The sequence below is a fragment of the Notolabrus celidotus genome, chromosome 6, assembly GCF_009762535.1.
Source record: "Notolabrus celidotus isolate fNotCel1 chromosome 6, fNotCel1.pri, whole genome shotgun sequence".
NCBI lineage: Eukaryota > Metazoa > Chordata > Actinopteri > Labriformes > Labridae > Notolabrus > Notolabrus celidotus.
Genome location: NC_048277.1, coordinates 11,291,885 through 11,309,609, shown reverse-complemented (window position 1 = coordinate 11,309,609; position 17,725 = coordinate 11,291,885). Strand labels below are relative to the sequence as shown.

Here is a 17,725-nt window from a genome sequence, read left to right as displayed (position 1 = left end):
ATGAAAAAAAAAGGAAACCCACAATGATTATTGATGATTGAATATTGTAAACTCTTTTATTTGTGTATACTAAGTGTAGAAGTTCTGTCTGGATTGTGTGTGAGGTAAAACAGCAGATGCACATCGCCATCTACAGTTTGAAAGGCAAACTTTCATCGCCCCATCTTCTTTAAATATTACTCCACAGTGCAGAGATGAATTCACTCCAGACTGTTTGCTGCTGCACTTTTTATTTTGCCTTTCAATAATAGAAGAAGTAGCTGGCTACAGTTTAAACAATCCTCACAGATTTATCTGGATAAAGTTTCAAAAGATCCAGAAAGTTTCCTGAATCTCCAGGTGAATACAGCAGCAGATGAATATTACAACCAACATTGTGTAACTCCAGAAGTTCTGGTTTAGAAATTGTCATTTTTATAATGTTACTTGATACTACATTTCAAAATCATATATTTACTCCTTGTATTGAACAATAGATCTATTTACATTATTATTAATTTTTTTTATATATTTACTTATCAGGTCAAGATTTATTTTTAAAAAAGCAAAAAGCTGAAAACATACATACAGTGAGGACTGTTATTGTTAAACCAATAGTTAAACAGGACTTTAAAGTCATTCAGTTGCTACCACTTGACCAGTGGTTGACAAAGTACACAGCTTCATTACTTAAGTTAAAGTATAGATCCTCCAGGTCAAATATTACTCAAATACATGTTTTACAGTTGTTCAGTCAAATTATTACATGAGTTAAAGAACAGAAGTACTTCAAAATACTTAAGTATTCAAAGTACTTCTTAAAAAAATCTAAAAACTTTGTATTTTCACAAAGCATGATGGCTGTCAAGACTACATAGGAGTACATTCTTTTACATTATGTTTATTTAGAAACCATTACTTGAAATCTCTAAAAACTATACCATGGAATAAAACGCAAACTAAGTTACTCCAAATATAGACAGCTTAGTTTGAAATGTTCATCTGGAATGAAACAAATGTTCTGTAGCTCAACGCTTTCTCAGGTTGGACAGAGAATTTTTGTGTGTTTGGGCAGAGTGGGAAACAGGGAGAACATTTCAAACGATACGTATCATTCTTTAGTTCAAAACTGAGACAAACAGAACTACACAAACACATTTTGCTGTCTTTGGGATCAGATTTCAGAAAAGAGAAGGAAATTCATGAGCTGACTTCAAAGCTAAAGTAGAGAGTAACTAGAGCATTGATAGAAATGTAGTGGAGTAAAAAGTACAATAATTGTCTTCTGAATGTAATGGAGTAAAAGTAATAAGTTTACCCAAAAATAATACTCAAGTAAAGTACAGATACTCAAACAATGTACTTATGTACAGTACTCAAGTAAATGTACTTTTGTCCACCACTGCACTTGACACATGATTATAGAATTTAATTTTTCATCACTTCCCGTCATTATCTTATAAACCCTCAGATGGATCTCATTAAGAGTCAGTGGATTGGACTGTTTTGAATCACTTCCCTTAAATACATTAAAAAAATCAAATGTGCCATCAAACTAGCTACAATATTGCTACAGCTAACAATTGATGTAAAATTAACATAATCCTCAGTATTTCCTGTTCAACAGACACCTTTACTTTGAAACTTTGAGTATGCTGCTAAACTGCTAAAGCCCTACATTGGTTTCAGATAATTCGGGCTTACGCTGGAAGAGGACTTGAAAAGGATAGTAATGAACAAAAGGTGTGATTAGAGTTAGCAAGACCTGTTTCAGTGTAAAACTATGAGCATCTCATTATTATTTAAAGCAGACCAAACAAATGTTAACTTTAGGTTTTACTGTTTCTTTCTGCAGGTGTGTCTGCATCAAGGTTCTCACTCCTGTTGTCATGTACATAACAGTTAAAGCATCCGTGTTTACGCTGTGTTTCCTACTGTGTCAGTCCTCTGTCATGACAAACTTAAGTGTCATCTTATTTTTCTTATGTGTATACTCATGTTGTACTATTAGGGGGATCATTTTAAACTACCTCCATCTTATATTTGAGATGTACTTTTGACTACTACTGTAAAAACAACTACATCTGAAAGTTAAAGGAAAGTATAAACAAATCAGCAGTTTACTAAAAGACAATACTTCTATGCACCTTTAATCTTATTGAAAACAGTAACGTTAGTCCAACAAAACCAAGAGCTGATTAAGAGTTTCAGTTCCAGACAGGGCTGAGAACTGAAGGCAGACAGGACAGGAGGTGGTTTATGATGATCTGTTAGATTCAGTGTTGTGCTTTTTGTCGATTATACTGAACACTGTTTGTTGAAATCCAATCACCACAGATCAAAAGAAACACCATCAACCCCACAGTGATAGGTTGGCAGCATCATGCTATGAAGATATTTCTTTGCAGGAGCAAATGGTGGCTTCTTAAGACAAAGAGTAGTGAATAGAGTCAAATAGTCAAAATAGCGAAGAGTCAAATCCAGAGCTTTCCATTTCTTTTAGACTTTACTTGAGTAAAGAGCTGGATTTTTTTAAGAATGATGATGATTTTGGAAGGGGAATTATTCGTACAATAAAATGCATGTGATGTAGTGAATGTTTGACCGACAGACAAAAGAGAGATTTTCAAGTAGTTTTTGAGCACTGATTTTGCAACAATGCTGCACTAATTGCTTGCTCAAGAAACAACTAATTCAGAGCACAGTATTGTACATTGTTGACAAATTCTGTTGACAACAGTGTGCTCAGCAGAGATGATTGTATGTGCTGCATGTATCATAAATGATGGAGTCACTACACCATCTCCTGGACAAACTGATGTGCAAAACCAATAGAAAAACCATTTATACACACAAGAGATCCCAGTCTGTCATGATCATAGTCATAGACTGCATAAATAATGGACATGGTATCTGTGACGTTATCCATCTGTTTCTGAGTGCTGTTTTGAAACCAATCGACGGTGGGAGCCATATTGGAAATGTTGAAGTCAACCAAACTGCTGGCGAGTTAGCGTGAGGTAAAGAGGCGGGCTTTGAGCCTCCTAGTCAACAGCTTCAGTGTTCCCGACTGTCAGTCAAGTCAGTCATGTCTTTAAATGGGCAAAACTTGTAGTCCTTATATCCTCTGAACCGTTGCATTACAAGAAAAATTCACACCCCCTAAAGTGTGTGCCGATAGAGAAATTAGCTCTCCAGACTGAAACCACATTTTGAACCAGGCTGTAAACAGGTTTATTTCTGCTGTAAAGATCGTCTTTTTTTAATTGGCGTGTATGTGGTTTCCAGTGTTTCTGCAGCCAGCCTCAAGTGGACGCTCAATGAACTGCAGTTTATAACACTTCTAGCTTATATTTTGAGACCGGAGGTTGCCGCTTGTTCATGACAGGAAGCATGTTTTCTTGAATGTCTCTTTATTTATGAAGGGTCATGCTCTCTTTAACAAAAGAAGTCATAGTGAAACGCTTGTCAGACCAGAACAATACTTCAACATTTGCAGACGTTTCCTTTGAAATGATAGTTTTCCTCTATGTAGTTGTAACATTAACACTGCTATACATCCAGGAAAAATAACTGACTGGGCAATTTTGTTCACCATTTAACTTTCACAATCCAAATATAAACAGTTTATATACATATTAAAAACAAGTACAGGACTAAACAATCCTCATCCTTAAATATCTAAAAGGAAAAAAAAAAGAGATGTTTTGAAGACGGATTGTTCTCACAGACTGTCACTCATTCTCTGTGTAATCTGTGAATCGTTAAGCCTCCATAGTTCCATCTAAATGTGGAAAAAAACAACTTGCAGTCACTTTTGAACATATGCCTTCAGTCATTTTCACACCAAAGCAACAAACACATCCAAGCTGTGAAGTGTTGACTTACAGTGACGCAGAAGGATGACTTCATCAGTGAACTGCTGCCTTATCTTCACTACACTAATGCCACAGAGTGCTGCACATGACTACTGACAACCAAACCAGGGTATTTTACAGAGTAGAATCATTTTCCCTGAATTAAAAAAATGAGAGTGAATGCAATTATCTCATTTAATGTGAAACCAGCTCACCCTGCTTTGCCAGGTCTGCAGTAGTGAAGCTATTCTTTGTGTGTGTTCTGCAGTGAAAGATATTTAATGTGAAGTACGGTCGAATTGTTTATTCTAGTAATCCTGCAAACATTTTAAGCTGCCTCCTGATATTTAATGCAAAACTACTTTTATCATCAACATATGGATAGTTTATTGTTTTTAGGTCCAGGCAACACCTCTGTGATTCACACTGCATCTTTAGATAAAAACAATGTACGGGCTCTTTCAGACTCACAGCCCTACCAATGTGTGAACAGATTTTTAGTTTGTCTGTTTAACCCCATGTGAAAACTTAAGCACCATCATGACACATGGTAGGGAGGATTATCCTGCCACTGTCACCACACCATCTTTCTCTGGGTGAGAATCACCAAACAATAAAAAAAGAGAAATACGAACAAGTTCACCGAAGGCATTGTGGAAAACATACTAAATATCAGTCTTTTTCATTACTCCACACATCCTCCATCAACTCATCCACAATACATTTATCAATATTTATCTTTTGACACCTTTTTCATTTTACTGAGTGGGGTTAACTTCTTTACAAAAAGAAAAGGAAGATCCAAACAGTTGCCAACCCCCACATAGGGTCTCTTCTGGAGTTGGGTGTCATCTTCAGGCTTGCATGTGTTACAGTGTGTGTGTGCCTCAGTGTGTGTGGATGTCTGTCCGTCTTAGTGACGGGCGTTTGGTCTCTGAAGAGGATGAGGGGGACCTGGTCCGAGAGAGAGAAAGGAGAAAAATATATAGGAGAACCGTGCTACATGATTAAGTGAAATGAAGTTTTTAACTGGTGGTACTTGTTTTGCTCTGTATACAGCTTCAGAGAAAACCACAAGGTCTTTCCAAATGTTCCCTTAAATCACGACTCTGCATGCACACGAGCTATTCTGTTCCAGTGTAGCCGAATTTCAATGCAGGCAAACTTCTTTCCCCATAATGAAGTACTGATTTGGTGATAACACAACAAGCCAGAGAATAAAACTGAGGTGCTTGAATTTTTGCATCAAGAGCAGCATAACTTGACACAACAGCAGTGTGTGACTGCTGGAGAACATGCCAAGACACACAAGGGCTGTGATTAAATATCAGGGTTATTACACCTAATAACTCTGAATGCGTCCTGAGTAAAAAATGTGTTCTGTTGTTTAAAAATAAATATGAGCTTGTTTTTACTTTGTATAACAAGTTCTAAGTGTGCTGCTTTTCTATTATCTTAACCAGTCGTCATCTGATGTAAACTAAAGACCTCAATGAGAATATTTTATTTGGAGTTTTGGGGATATGGAGAAAAGTTGTGTTCAATAAAACAAAAATGTTCATTTTAATTTAGCACATACCTTTAAGTAGTAGAACAAGGTGAAAACATATTTCTGCAGTGATCTCTTAATATTTTTTCCCAGGAATTTTTATATTTTTAAACTAAGACAAGAAGAAAATCAAGGGGATAAACATCATGGGGTTAAAAAACGTAAAGACCCACCTGGAGAAGCAAGAAGTGGAGGCCGTGAACTCTTCAAAGTAGGAGGGCCCCCTCTAATCCCATGAGGGCCCCTGGGGCCTGGATGGTATGGAGGAACATGATGGAGTAGGGGCCCACGAGACAATGGGAGAGGGCCAAAGGGACTGTGTGAGGACAGAAGGCCTCGTGATGGTGGAGCCCCCAACGAGGGACAGGGAGGTCTATGCAAGGACAGCAGTGGAGGGGGTTTGGTTTTTGGATAAGAGCCTAAAATGAAGGACAGAAGAAAAGTCTGAATAAAAATAGATCATGTAAAGACCTCATGGCAGGATGAGATGAGATTCAATTCAGATCAAGTTATGATCATTGATGCAAAGTGTAAACAAAATGAATTAAAAGCCTGAGAGATGAGTGTCTTGCAGGAAATACAAGCTTATGTGCACTAAAATACTCCCTAATAACACAAGGAGGATACAAGATTTCCTTTTGTGGATCCTACATCTTTGATCTTTCTCCCAAGACCCTTTTAAAAGCCTAGTCAAACCTGTAGTCTCACCTGGTGAGGGCAGGAGAGGAGAGGGTGAAGATGACGGGTGGTCCATCAAATTGCCCCCTGCTCCGGCCTGAGACTGGGGCTGAGGGGGCCCAGGTGGAGTGGGGAGCAGAGGAGGTGGTTTTCCAAGTCCTGGGGGTAACATGTTACCCCTCTGTCCCTCTGTGTTTGAGACTGGAAATAAACAAAAGAAGATCAACTTAAAAAAACAGAAGCCAGAAAAGGTTAGCAGCAAAGAGAAGGAAAGAGCTGAACAGACAAAGCACCAGCCTCGGCGCTTCTAGTGCTACACTATAATCAGTGCCCCACCTTGTACGTGCTCCAGTCGGGTACGCACATACTCTGAGATGCTTTCCAGCTCTTCGGTGTAGAGGTGCACCCCCTCAGCTAACAGCATGAGGAGAGGACGGGTTTCAGAGGGAACAGTGTGGCGCTCGATCTTTTCTCGCTCAAGAAAGTCGTCCAGCAGCTGTGACGCTTGTGCAGCGAGGTCTGCAGGGTCCCTCTTCGGGCGCTCTTTGACAAGTCCACGACTGTACTCTGCTGTGACAAAGTCCATGGCCTGGTCTTTGGGCATGTTTCGGTGGACTGGGAGGAAAATAGGAATGTTAATGCTGAAGTGTCAGGGGACTGGATTAGAAGAGAGAGGTGGAACAAGACAAACCCCAACCCCTAGAAGTAGCTGAAAAGAAACACTCACTAAAATGAATTTACCATGAAATGAGATTGTGTGATCAGCAAGTTCAGCTGATTGAATCGGTTCTTTTGGTGTGTCATACTTTTGAATAGTTATTTTAATGAGGGTTTATATTTTTTGAAAGGGCCATGTGCGCAATTTGTGTAAATGTGTGCGTTTATTTTTCACTATCATTTTTCTTTTACTTTTTTGCATCTTAATAACTTATTTGTAAGATGTGTATTTAACAAAATTCAGTTTTACAATAACTTAACCTTACATGATTTATACACCTAGAAGCCATAACATTATGACCACTGACAGAGGGAGGGAATATCATTGATTGTGTACTTAACACTTGATCCTTACAGTGGATCTGGAGAAGGCACGGAAATTGACAAGAGCCAATATTTAATGGCTTGACATCTGGGTCTGAGCATCTCCAAAACTGCAGTGCAAGTAGGGTGTCACCAGTTTGCAGTGGTTAGTACCTACCAAAAGTGGTCTAAGGAAGGAAAAGCGGTGAACCTGCAATACGCTAATGGGCAGCCATGGCTCACTGACGCAAGTTGGGAGTGAAGTCTGGCCTGTGCACAGACAATAAGCACTTGAGCATCATTATTTAACCACAGAGCAATGGAAGAAGGTGGTCTGGACACAATAATGGTCTTTACTAAATTCCCAATATCTCAATCCAATCCAGTATCTGTTTGACGTTCTGGACAATCCAGGGAGACCCTACCTCATGACTTCCTGGACTTCGGATGTCCGGTCAGGACAGAGCTGCTTTGGTCCTGAGGGGACCCGACACAGTATTAGGCAGGTGGTCATAAAGTTATGGCGGATAGGTGTATTTAATTACCTGATTAAATAAATCATCATGTTATTTTTTGATATAATATTATATATGCTTTAAGGATTATGTTGAATTCAACATTATTGATTGAATTGTTGTGTTGTTAATCAGTCTTCAAGAAGTCTTATTTTGGATCGTTTTAGTTTGTGTCTGAAGTTGCTGAGAGCTGCACATGGTTGAATAATCTTGACACACTTGTAGTTTGTTTTGAGTAGACTTGTGGGTGCATAATATATGCTTTAAAGGTATCACTTTGTTACAACATGATGCTTATCCACACTAAGTGATATGTATTCCCACAAACTATGATTACAACTTAATCAATGGCAAAAGTGAATGTAGTTCTGCTAAATATTTGTTTGTTATTTTCTTTTGTGTGAGTGTATGTAGGTCATTGCATGAATATTAACAGTCTGAATTGGATTTATTTTTCACTTTATTAAATCCATCTTTTAGTTTTTGTATATATAAAAGTAAGGTTAATTAGATACATTTTTTAGACAAATATAGAATGGTTTGTATTCCCTCAGCTAACTCTGGGGCTTAGAAGCCAAACCAAAACATGGGCCTGTTCCTTTTAGATATCTGCTTTTCTAGTTTTGGTCTGTTTTTTTAATTTTTTAATTTCATACGTTTATGTGAAGTGTGTGCCAGTAGAAAGATTCCTTCCATTTTTTCCCAATATGGTTTATGCACTTTTGGTAAGATGCTTTAGATAAAAGTGTCACCTGTCATTGATGTATGTACTCGATAAATATTTTGTTAATTTGATGGAGGATTTTTTGGCTTAGAAATGTGTCAACAATTGAGTGCAGAACTGTCCTTTGGGTGTTTCCATTACTGAATGTTTTTAAGTCATCTGCATAAACATTAAGTCTTTCTGAATTTTAGTTTTAAAGACGGGTTGGAAGTTGAATCTTTATTTTGTTGTGCAAGACATGTAATTGTTGGTTCAAAATAATTTCAGGGTTTTAAGTGAGTTTGTTTGGCTGAGCTTGAAGCAATGAGGGGGTGGGACTTACTTTTGAGGGATTCTGAGAATATGATAACAGTGCAGGAGGACAGAGCTATGTTTGTCTGCTCCACCAGAATACATAACGGGGAGCCTTCTGCTCGGACATCCTGAAGGGCCCGGGTCAGGCCCGACTCCGCCTGAAGGTAGAGCATTTCCACTGACAGGCCACGCTCCTGCAAGCACTGGCTTAGCGATTTGGGGTAATCCCTTTGAGAGGAAGAGAAACACTTTGTTAACTTGACATTTTTTGTTATGTGACTCAGCTGGCATATGGAGAAACCTAAATTATTTCTGAGAGGATCAGAAGGCTAAAACAAAACAAAAAGTAAACACGAGTCTGTTTCAACAAAACACATTAAGCCTCATGTGGAGCTTTCTGCAGGGACAACCTACATTTTTGAATATCTAATTGATGTGCGTGGTGTTGTAGTAGGTAGTCAGTGTTAATGCAACAGCAGGTGAAAAAGGAAAGTGTATTTCATGTGGGGAGCTTTGAAAGAGTTGGATATAAATTTGCATTAAAATGTGGTCCTACTGCCAAAGGAAAAAGGTTTACCAAAACTTTTGAACGTGATGTAGCAGCGACCAGCTTTGCATGTGTTTGAGACCGCTCAGTTGAACAGTGTCTTTTGATTAGGTATAGGAGTTGGGGTAGGTTGTGTTGATTTTTTTCACAACACCCTTCTAAAGCAAAAACAGTAAATGTCATGTTTTAAAATTATTATTCCTACACCTTGTGTAATATTGAATCCATGATTAGAAAAAAAGGGCAGAGATAGCTGATTTTCACCAGTACAATAGTTAGAGTTATAGAAAAGACAAGTTGTTGGAAAATAAAGGCAAAACAGTCCTGAATGCATGCATCTGTTTGTACATAGCATAGTTAGCAGTTTGTCTTTGTTGTTCAATCTAAGTGTGCAGAAGGCTGGAATTTATCACCCATATCAATACTAGAGTTGCACTGTTTTGATAAGTTAATATTCAAAAATGGATCATCTTCCGATTACAATTGTTTTGTTTTTTAGGACACTGTCTTGGAGCTATTAGCTCATTTGTCCCAGAAAAAAGGTAAAATGTTGCCATAGCATATGAGCTACAAAATAAACATCTTCACAGCTTTTATATTCTACATCAAAAGTATCTGCCCTGTAAGGTGACATTGAGTGCTCTGAAAGACACCTTTAAATAAAATGTATAATTATTATAATTATATTTTATGGATTTTACTTGTTTACAATCCAGGTAATACAGCTCAGTGAAATCAATGTTTATTTTTTACTTAAAAATTCAAATAAGAAATCCAAACAACATTGTTTTTTATTTATGGCACAAATGCAGGACTGTCTGTTGATTGCCTGCCTGTTGTCGCCACTGTAAACTTAAAATGTGTAAAAAATCAATCAGGAACAAAGCAGTGTTAGTCTAACTTGTTCGTGTTAGTCTAACGTGCAGACGCAGCACGACATGTCTGACACAACCTGCTTCTTGTTATTTGTATCTTAGTATCATGTGCATAAATCACTTCTTGATGTATCATTGTGTGGTGACTTTAAACTATGTTACAATGTTCAGTTATTTGTCACCAAATGTGGTAACAGGAGATTCATTTGGTGGTTTTCTTTTATCATGAAAAAATAATGTTTGAGGTGTGTGTGTGTGTAGTCCATGTCACTGTTGGTAACTATAGAAGTATTTTAAGAAATAAAGTGTGTTTTAATTTCACATTTGATATGTACTGCACAGTGAATACATGAGATTTAATGGGATTTAAATAAGAATGTATTTACAAACTGTCAGGTGTTTGTAGAAAGGTGTTTTGAGGGGTTACTGTTTGAACATCAAAATGACAGCACTGACTGCATAAGAGTCGATACGCATGATTAAAAGTAGATCTGATTACGTGTGTAAATGTTTCAGAACAGGTCTGGTGCTTTTAAATATGCCCTTTAAATGAAGTGGATCTATTGTTTGTGGAACTGGTTTTTCATCAGCCCCCTTTTGTCCCTTTTGACAAAAAGGGCTCCTGAGGTTACCAGGAATGGCGAGATAACATTGATAGACATTTGAGCAAGGTGACATGAGTCCTGTGTTGTGCTGTGAGCCGGGGAGAAACAAAGAAGGGCCTGTCAGAAATCACATATCCATCTTGGCTGGACAGGCAGACACATTCCAGGCAAAGGTAGATAACACACGGGTCTTGTAGAGCCCTCACAAAGATAACCCCATCATTGTTTTCTTTGTTTATTTGGTATGATGAAATGGATGATTTACTACCTCCATGTGACGCTCAGTGTACCTAAGAAACAGACTGAGGCAGTGAAGTACACACAAACAGTTGTTGTCTGGTTTCCTTCAACAGTACAATCTCTTGAATCAAATCCTGATCCATGAGCCACCTGTTGCTCATAAGTGCTCCTCTAAGGTCAACCACACTTACTATAATTAGGGCTGTTAAATAACATTTAAAAAATGTGATTCATCGCAGGATTGTCCCATAGTTAGATTAACTGCAAATTAATCGCACATATTCTATCTTGTCTAAAAAATACATTTAAAAGGATATTTTTCCATTTAAATACTCTTATCAACATGGAAGTGGACAAATATGCTTGCTGTATTGAAATGTATATCTACTATTGTTGCAACAATCCAAAACAATGCCCAATACTTTCCAGAACCATTGTACAAAGTAATCTCAAAGGTACCACAGGTGCCAATATATATTCTGAAAACATAACATGGTAAACTCAAGTCCAAGAAGCAACAACAGATGGCCTTATTGACCTGAATGTAACATTGCTTATCAATACTAACACATTTTTGGAGTCCCACTTTCACCTTGTTAAAGCTAACTAAACATCCCCTATTTTTAAGCAGCTCCACACAAAAAGATGGACCTCAAACATCACAACACACAGCCTACATGAATCAGTTAAATACTCCATCACTCAATGATCATTCCCTGGATCCATCACACTTAAAGCAAATAATCTCACACAATGTAATTATATCTATCCTCACATGGGGGAGAATAAAGGCCACGCTGTACAGTTTGTAACAGAGGCAACTTTAGAAAGGGGGAGGAGTCCTCTCTGCATCAACTACGTGCTTGGCTTTCAAGGGGTATTTGAGACTCGTCGTACTCCGGTGATGACTCAATTCACATCGACAGTAAATGCAAATAACTTTGGTCTTGTTGAGAGGACCATCTGGCAGGGCTTTGAAGCTGAACATTCAAAAGACCTGTTTCTTTATCCATCTCTGCTCAGTGTTACTGCTGCAGCACTTCCTGATCACACACAGGGTGAGCCCAGGGTCCTAATCCCAGAGTGTGTGTGTGTGTGTGTTAACTTTGACAGCCCTACTAACAATATATGACAATATTCCTACATGCATTCACATCGGATGCCTCACATTCTTTTTCATGTTGGGGAGTTCAGAGCTTCATTACACCTCAGGTTCCTGAAACTGACTGGTAGGGACAAGGAACTCCCAAAAACAGCCTGAACTGATGGTGTTTCCAACCCAGCACAGATTAAGAGTAGGAGACCAAACATATTAACACAAATGACACTTCAAAAAGCACATTAGTTCATTTCTGAATTCGATCTAAGGGATCTGATGTCTTATACAGTAATGTTGCCATTTACAGCAGGACCAACCCCAATATCCTATCTGGTCTTACATCTGCCAATCCCCAAATCTTCAGTGTCTGAAGTATGAACGAGAATTTGAATGCAAGTCTTTCCGGCAGTCAACCTGAAACCCTCAGCTGAATACTGGCAGCAAACAAAGTAAAGTAGGAAGTGTGTGAGATCCAAATAAGTAGAAATGAAGGTGGACCTCATTATTCATGAGAGGATCAACACAAACCTTCTGTGCTGATGGCTTTAATTGTGTAGAAATACTAGAAATAGCCTGCGATATCCCCTTGTTAAGACAGCAGGCACATACAGTTAGCAATGCGTGGAGTCTAATCTCTAAATCCAGCATTCACAGCTCTACAACTTGAGGACGTGGGTCAGGTAAAGAGTTCAGTCTCAAAAGATTGAGTATTAACTTTAAAGACTGGGCCTTAATAACAGAGCTGAATGTCCTTAGCTGCCCCCACCCCTCCCAACAAATGAACAATCAAGTCCCTTCCATCGAGCTTGTCTCACTGAATGAATGGTAGTCTAATCTGGCACATTCAAGATGCCAAAACTTTTAACTTCTCACTATTTACATTTTGTTATGAAATACTCACAGGCACTGGTTGGTGACAGAGAGGACCACGCAGTCGGCCGGCCTCCTGTCCTCCTGCACTTGTCTGTAGAACCTCTGATACAGAGCTTTACGTCTGTCTGCTGGAGTGCAGCTCTCTGGCTTGGCTAGTTGGTGTGTGAGGATGGTGGAAGAGTTGGAAGTGAGGGTGAAGTGGAGGTAGTGCAGCATGAAGAGAGTGGGGAGTTTGCAGAAAGAGAAAAGAGCAGATTGTTTTGTTAATTTGCAATGAATACTAAATGACTTTAAGTTGCTGTCTCTGCTCCAACTAGAGAAAATCAGACATACAGACATGAGAGGTTTCCCTGACTAATTTACTAATTTACTATTTGTTGAATTTATAGAAGAGCTGACTCTGATGCCTGCTGATTGATGCCCACTTGGTTGGCCTGTTTGCTGCTGTTAACGATGCTTATACATTGAATCTTTATTTATCTTTTTTTTTTCCTGATTGCCTGATTTATACTTCTGCGTCGAATCACCGGATGTCTGTGTAGCTCCCATACCTATGCAGAGGCTTACGCACGTGGCCGACGCGCACCTCCCCCAAAATGTAACGATGTGTTGAATCAATGCGGACCGCAAGCCCTGTGATTGGTCCACTCGGCGGCATTGAATTTCCCTCATTTACAGCACTTCCGGGATCCTGCATATCGGCCATGTATTTCATCTCCTCCTCTCTATTCTTCATGTAATCATGTCTGTATGATAAACAGCAACATGTATCGGCTGTAGATTAACATAACACGCTCTGAATCGCTGTGAAAAAGTAAACAGAGATTGTAGCCGGAAACAGACGACTCGACTATCAGAGAGACCACACTGCCTCAAGCGTTCGGCAGAGAATTGCTGCGCATCGGGACATATCAACGCACAAGTATGTGGTGCTCATGTCCATGTCGACCACTGCTGTGTAGAGGCGACACAGAAGTATAAACCAGGCTTTAATGTGGGGTTTTGTCTGTACAAGTTCAGTATGGTCCTGTGTGTGTGTTTATGTTTATATGTTGTATAATCTCAAAACTTTCTAAATAAAGTTAAAAAAAATAATAATACTAAATTACTTTCCACTGCTAATGGGATATCAACATGCACTTGGAAACAACGGGGATATTTAAAAGTGAAATCAAATGAGGTACCAGTTACTAGTAGAAAGGCAGGTTTACTTGAAGCAGTCCAGTGGCAAGACAAAACATATTTAAATACTAAAAATTCAAACAAGGAGTTGTAATAAATAAAAGTGTCTTTGTGTGGATGGGTTCAGAGTGACTGCAAGAAGAAGCCTTACCAGCTGGCTGATGCTTGTAGCTCTCATACTTCACATTCGCACTGTAGTTTTGTATTTGCTCGAGTTCCTCATAGCTGAAAGAAAACAAGTTAAACAGAAGGATTAAATAATCAAACATTCTCATGATGACAGCATGGCAAAGGCACGCCTGACTGAGGGTTTCAGAAGACCTGAGGTTATGTCTCCTAAGAAAATATTTAAAGTAAGTAAGGTCAGGTTGGGGCCGGCCTTTAAAGAGCAGACACTTTGTACGTTTTGTTTCTTGAGTGAACATACGGGGGGAATTTAGTATTATATGGAGGAATGACAACCTCAAGTGCTCTACAGTTACTTATAGAAGAATCATTGATGCTACAAGAATGTTTTCTTTGTAACAGATGTACGCCTGATCGGAGACAAAACAGCAGATGACAGTTTAATTCAGTTATGTTAGTTAATTTACCATTCAGGGCTTTAAAAACAAATAGCAAAACCTTAAAAGTCAATTCTGAAGCAAATTGGAAGCCAGTGGAGGGAAGCCAAGACAGGGCTGATGTGATCCCTCTTCCTGGAACCAGTCAGAAACCTGGCTGCAGTGTTTTGGACCAACTGGAGGCAGGACAAGGCTGACTGGCTGATTCCAGGATGCAGGGAGATACAATAATCAAGGTGGGACGAGACAAAAGCATGGATCACTTTTTCTAGGTTGTTTTGAGACAAAAAGATTACCTACACAATAATAACCTTAAAATGTTACCTGAATTGATCCTTTGGTATCAAACTTCTGCAGCAAGGTCAATACAGAAATAATTCATTGGTCAACATTAAATAAAATCCCAATCATTTCCATACTAAGCTTTTGACTACACATTAAAAGTTACGCATAGCTTTGAGTGATACATTTTAAAATATGAATCTTAACTCTTGATGGTTGATCTTTAAACATTAACTTCAGTCAGGTTTAACAAAATGACTTTTTTTCTCTACTTTCCTCAAATTTGAGTGTAATGTTAATGAGCTGAGTGCTAACATCTGAATGTGACAGGTCATGCTGTTGATGTCTTTATACATCTTCCCTAGTCCATTAAAGCTGCTGTTGGTAGGAATGGTGTGAAAAACCTTACTGTTTTCTGCTGGGTATGGAGAAAAGGTCATAATGTCCATCGATACTGATTGGTAAGTGGAGTAATTTGGGACTATTGCGAAATCTCTGCGTTTTCCAATGCCTATGTATCAAGCAATGTTATTATTCCCCTCGTTCCCGTTATGACGGACCAATCATAGCTAATCTCCAATCCTCTGTCTGATTGGTCAAGGGGCAGCCCCTACTACCTCCTCCAATAGGTTATGAGTCCGGCACTATCATGACTGCACATGCCGATCTGTGTTGGGAGGCTAAGAGGAAATCTGGTTGGGAGGGATAGTGTTGACATTCAAAGTCCCTCTCTCTGAACAGATGTTTACTCTGTGACTACCAACAGCAGCTTTAACTTATTCTTGAATGGAGAGGAAAAGAACACAGAAGTGAACGAATGCACACACAGATACATACAAACACCTTCTGAACATACAAACAGTAAGACCTGAAACTGCACTTTCTGCAGTCAGTCTCACACACACACACAGAGAGGACAATGTCACTTTTCCTGTTTTTGTTTATCTTTTTTATTGTATTTTAATGTGGCTATCACTTAATGCTTTGGCAAAGTCCTCACTACATGCATGCCAATGGAACATACACATTAAAAGAGATTTGGGAACAAAAGACGGCCCTCAACAATTGTTGCCTTTAGTTAAACTAACCCCTCTCACCCTCTCCATGATGAGCTGTGGTTGATGGGGAGCTTGTTCAGTCAGCGCATCATCCCTCCACGGTGCAAGACTGAACACTTTAAGGCGCTCCTTTGTGCCCACCGCCATCAGACTGTTAAACAGTAATGGAGGCCACAGACTGCACCACGCTGCTATATTATAATATGTTATATTACATTATTATTTTTTACTACAACTTATGGTCATATCATATACCCATATTTATTTATTGCTTAATCTGTCATAACCAACCATAATCACACCATGTCAACCTGTCACTACTGTAACATCTTTAATACTGCCTGTAATTACTGCTATTTAACCCATTTGTAACATTTGTATTCTTCTAAATTCCATTTGTAACATTTGTATTTATCTAAATTCCATTTGTAACATTGTATATATCTAAATTGGATTATATCTATCTATTTTTAAGTATTTTATTTGACTAATTTATTTTATTTTACTAATTGGAACTTCTTCTTGATTGTACTTATGTCTGGGTTGCTGTAACAACTGAGTTTCCCCATTGGTTTTTAACTGCGCCACAGGGATTAAGTAGCATCAACTAGCTACCATTACAATGTTTTGTTGAGACAACTCCATGTTTAACTGAGTGAATGAATGAAAGGCTGTAGGCACCTGTCCAGGGCATCTTTGAGCTCCTCGGTCCTGTCCTCTCTGCTCGGGTAAGGCGCTGTTCTCCGGAACAGACGAAGTTGTTGAGCACTGCAACACATGCCGGAGTTTTCAACATGCTGTATCAAATTTCATCAATGTTTGCACCCATTAATGGACAGAGAGCTGGGGCGTGTGTTTATGGGTACAGCCCACACTGTTTTGTTTGTTGCTCTGCCTGCTAGCTCTCATGTTAGCGGTGAGATGCTAACCCCATTACAGTAAGTATGAGCTCACCTTCCGTTCGGGTTAGCCTGCTGCCGCCGGGCAGCTGAAGACGATTTAGCCCAGGACGACATGTCATCTGCGCTGCCACCAAGCCGAAACCAAGCTCTGCTGTTAGACACAGGTAGAGAAGAAACACCTAATAAACACCACACAGTTATCCTTGTAGAAGGAAGAGGAGGAGGAACAGCCGGAGGAGGTGGAGAGGAGGCGGTGTGCCTTTTCTTCTTCTTGCTTATACGTCCGGCTGTCTGGTTACCTCCAGCTCGTTGCTGCCTCTCATTGGTCAGTCTTGGTATCAATGTATTTCTTCTTTTTACCACCAGTGCCTTTATTATCATTTTTTTACGGTTGAACACTCCACCTGTGCTCATAAATACACATAATAATACACATAATAATACACATAATAATAATAATAATAATAATAATAATAATAATAATAATAATAATAATAATGTATTTGTATCGCACCTTTAAAAACAAATCTTTGCAAAGTGCTTTGACCATGGACTATAAAATATTGATGTAGTATCCGTGACGTCACCCATCTGTTTCTGAAGCACTGTTTTGAGGCCAATCGTTGGCGGAAGCCAATTTGTTGCTGTCGAGCGATTGTGACGTAAAGAGGCGGGCTTTGAGCGTCCTTGTCGACAGCTACAGTGTTCCCGTATGTCAATCAAGTCAGCTGTGTCTCTCATTGGAAGACTTGTAATCTCAATATCTTCGAAAGTGCCGCGTTAGAAACCAATTCACCCCGATTCGAGAAATGAGCTATCCAGACTACACTTGTTTTTGTACCAGGCTGTAAACATGTTTATTTCTGCTGTAAAGATTGTCTTT

General features: G+C 39.0%; 1 protein-coding gene across 1 annotated transcript; it reads right to left on the bottom strand.

The window, feature by feature from the left end:
* Positions 1 to 3,375: 3,375 nt before the first annotated feature.
* si:ch211-216l23.2 (uncharacterized protein LOC565061 homolog) lies at positions 3,376 to 17,137 on the bottom strand. Its single transcript, XM_034685886.1, has 9 exons — positions 16,895 to 17,137; positions 16,622 to 16,708; positions 14,189 to 14,262; positions 12,884 to 13,007; positions 8,645 to 8,844; positions 6,400 to 6,678; positions 6,094 to 6,264; positions 5,559 to 5,804; positions 3,376 to 4,790 (listed from the first exon to the last, which is right to left on the bottom strand). The coding sequence occupies exons 1-9, from the start codon at positions 16,954 to 16,956 to the stop codon at positions 4,750 to 4,752; spliced, it is 1,284 nt and encodes a 427-aa protein (XP_034541777.1). The 5' UTR covers positions 16,957 to 17,137; the 3' UTR covers positions 3,376 to 4,749.
* Between the last annotated feature and the right edge of the window lie 588 nt (positions 17,138 to 17,725).

Coding starts and splice junctions, on each gene's coding strand:
- si:ch211-216l23.2 (XM_034685886.1), bottom strand. CDS start 16,956: ATGTCGTCCTGGGCTAAATCGTCTTCAGCTGCCCGGCGGCAGCAGGCT. Junction 13,008..14,188: donor CTACAAGCATCAGCCAGCTG/GTAAGGCTTCTT, acceptor CACACCAACTAG/CCAAGCCAGAGAGCTGCACT. Junction 5,805..6,093: donor TCCTCTCCTGCCCTCACCAG/GTGAGACTACAG, acceptor CCTTCATTTTAG/GCTCTTATCCAAAAACCAAA.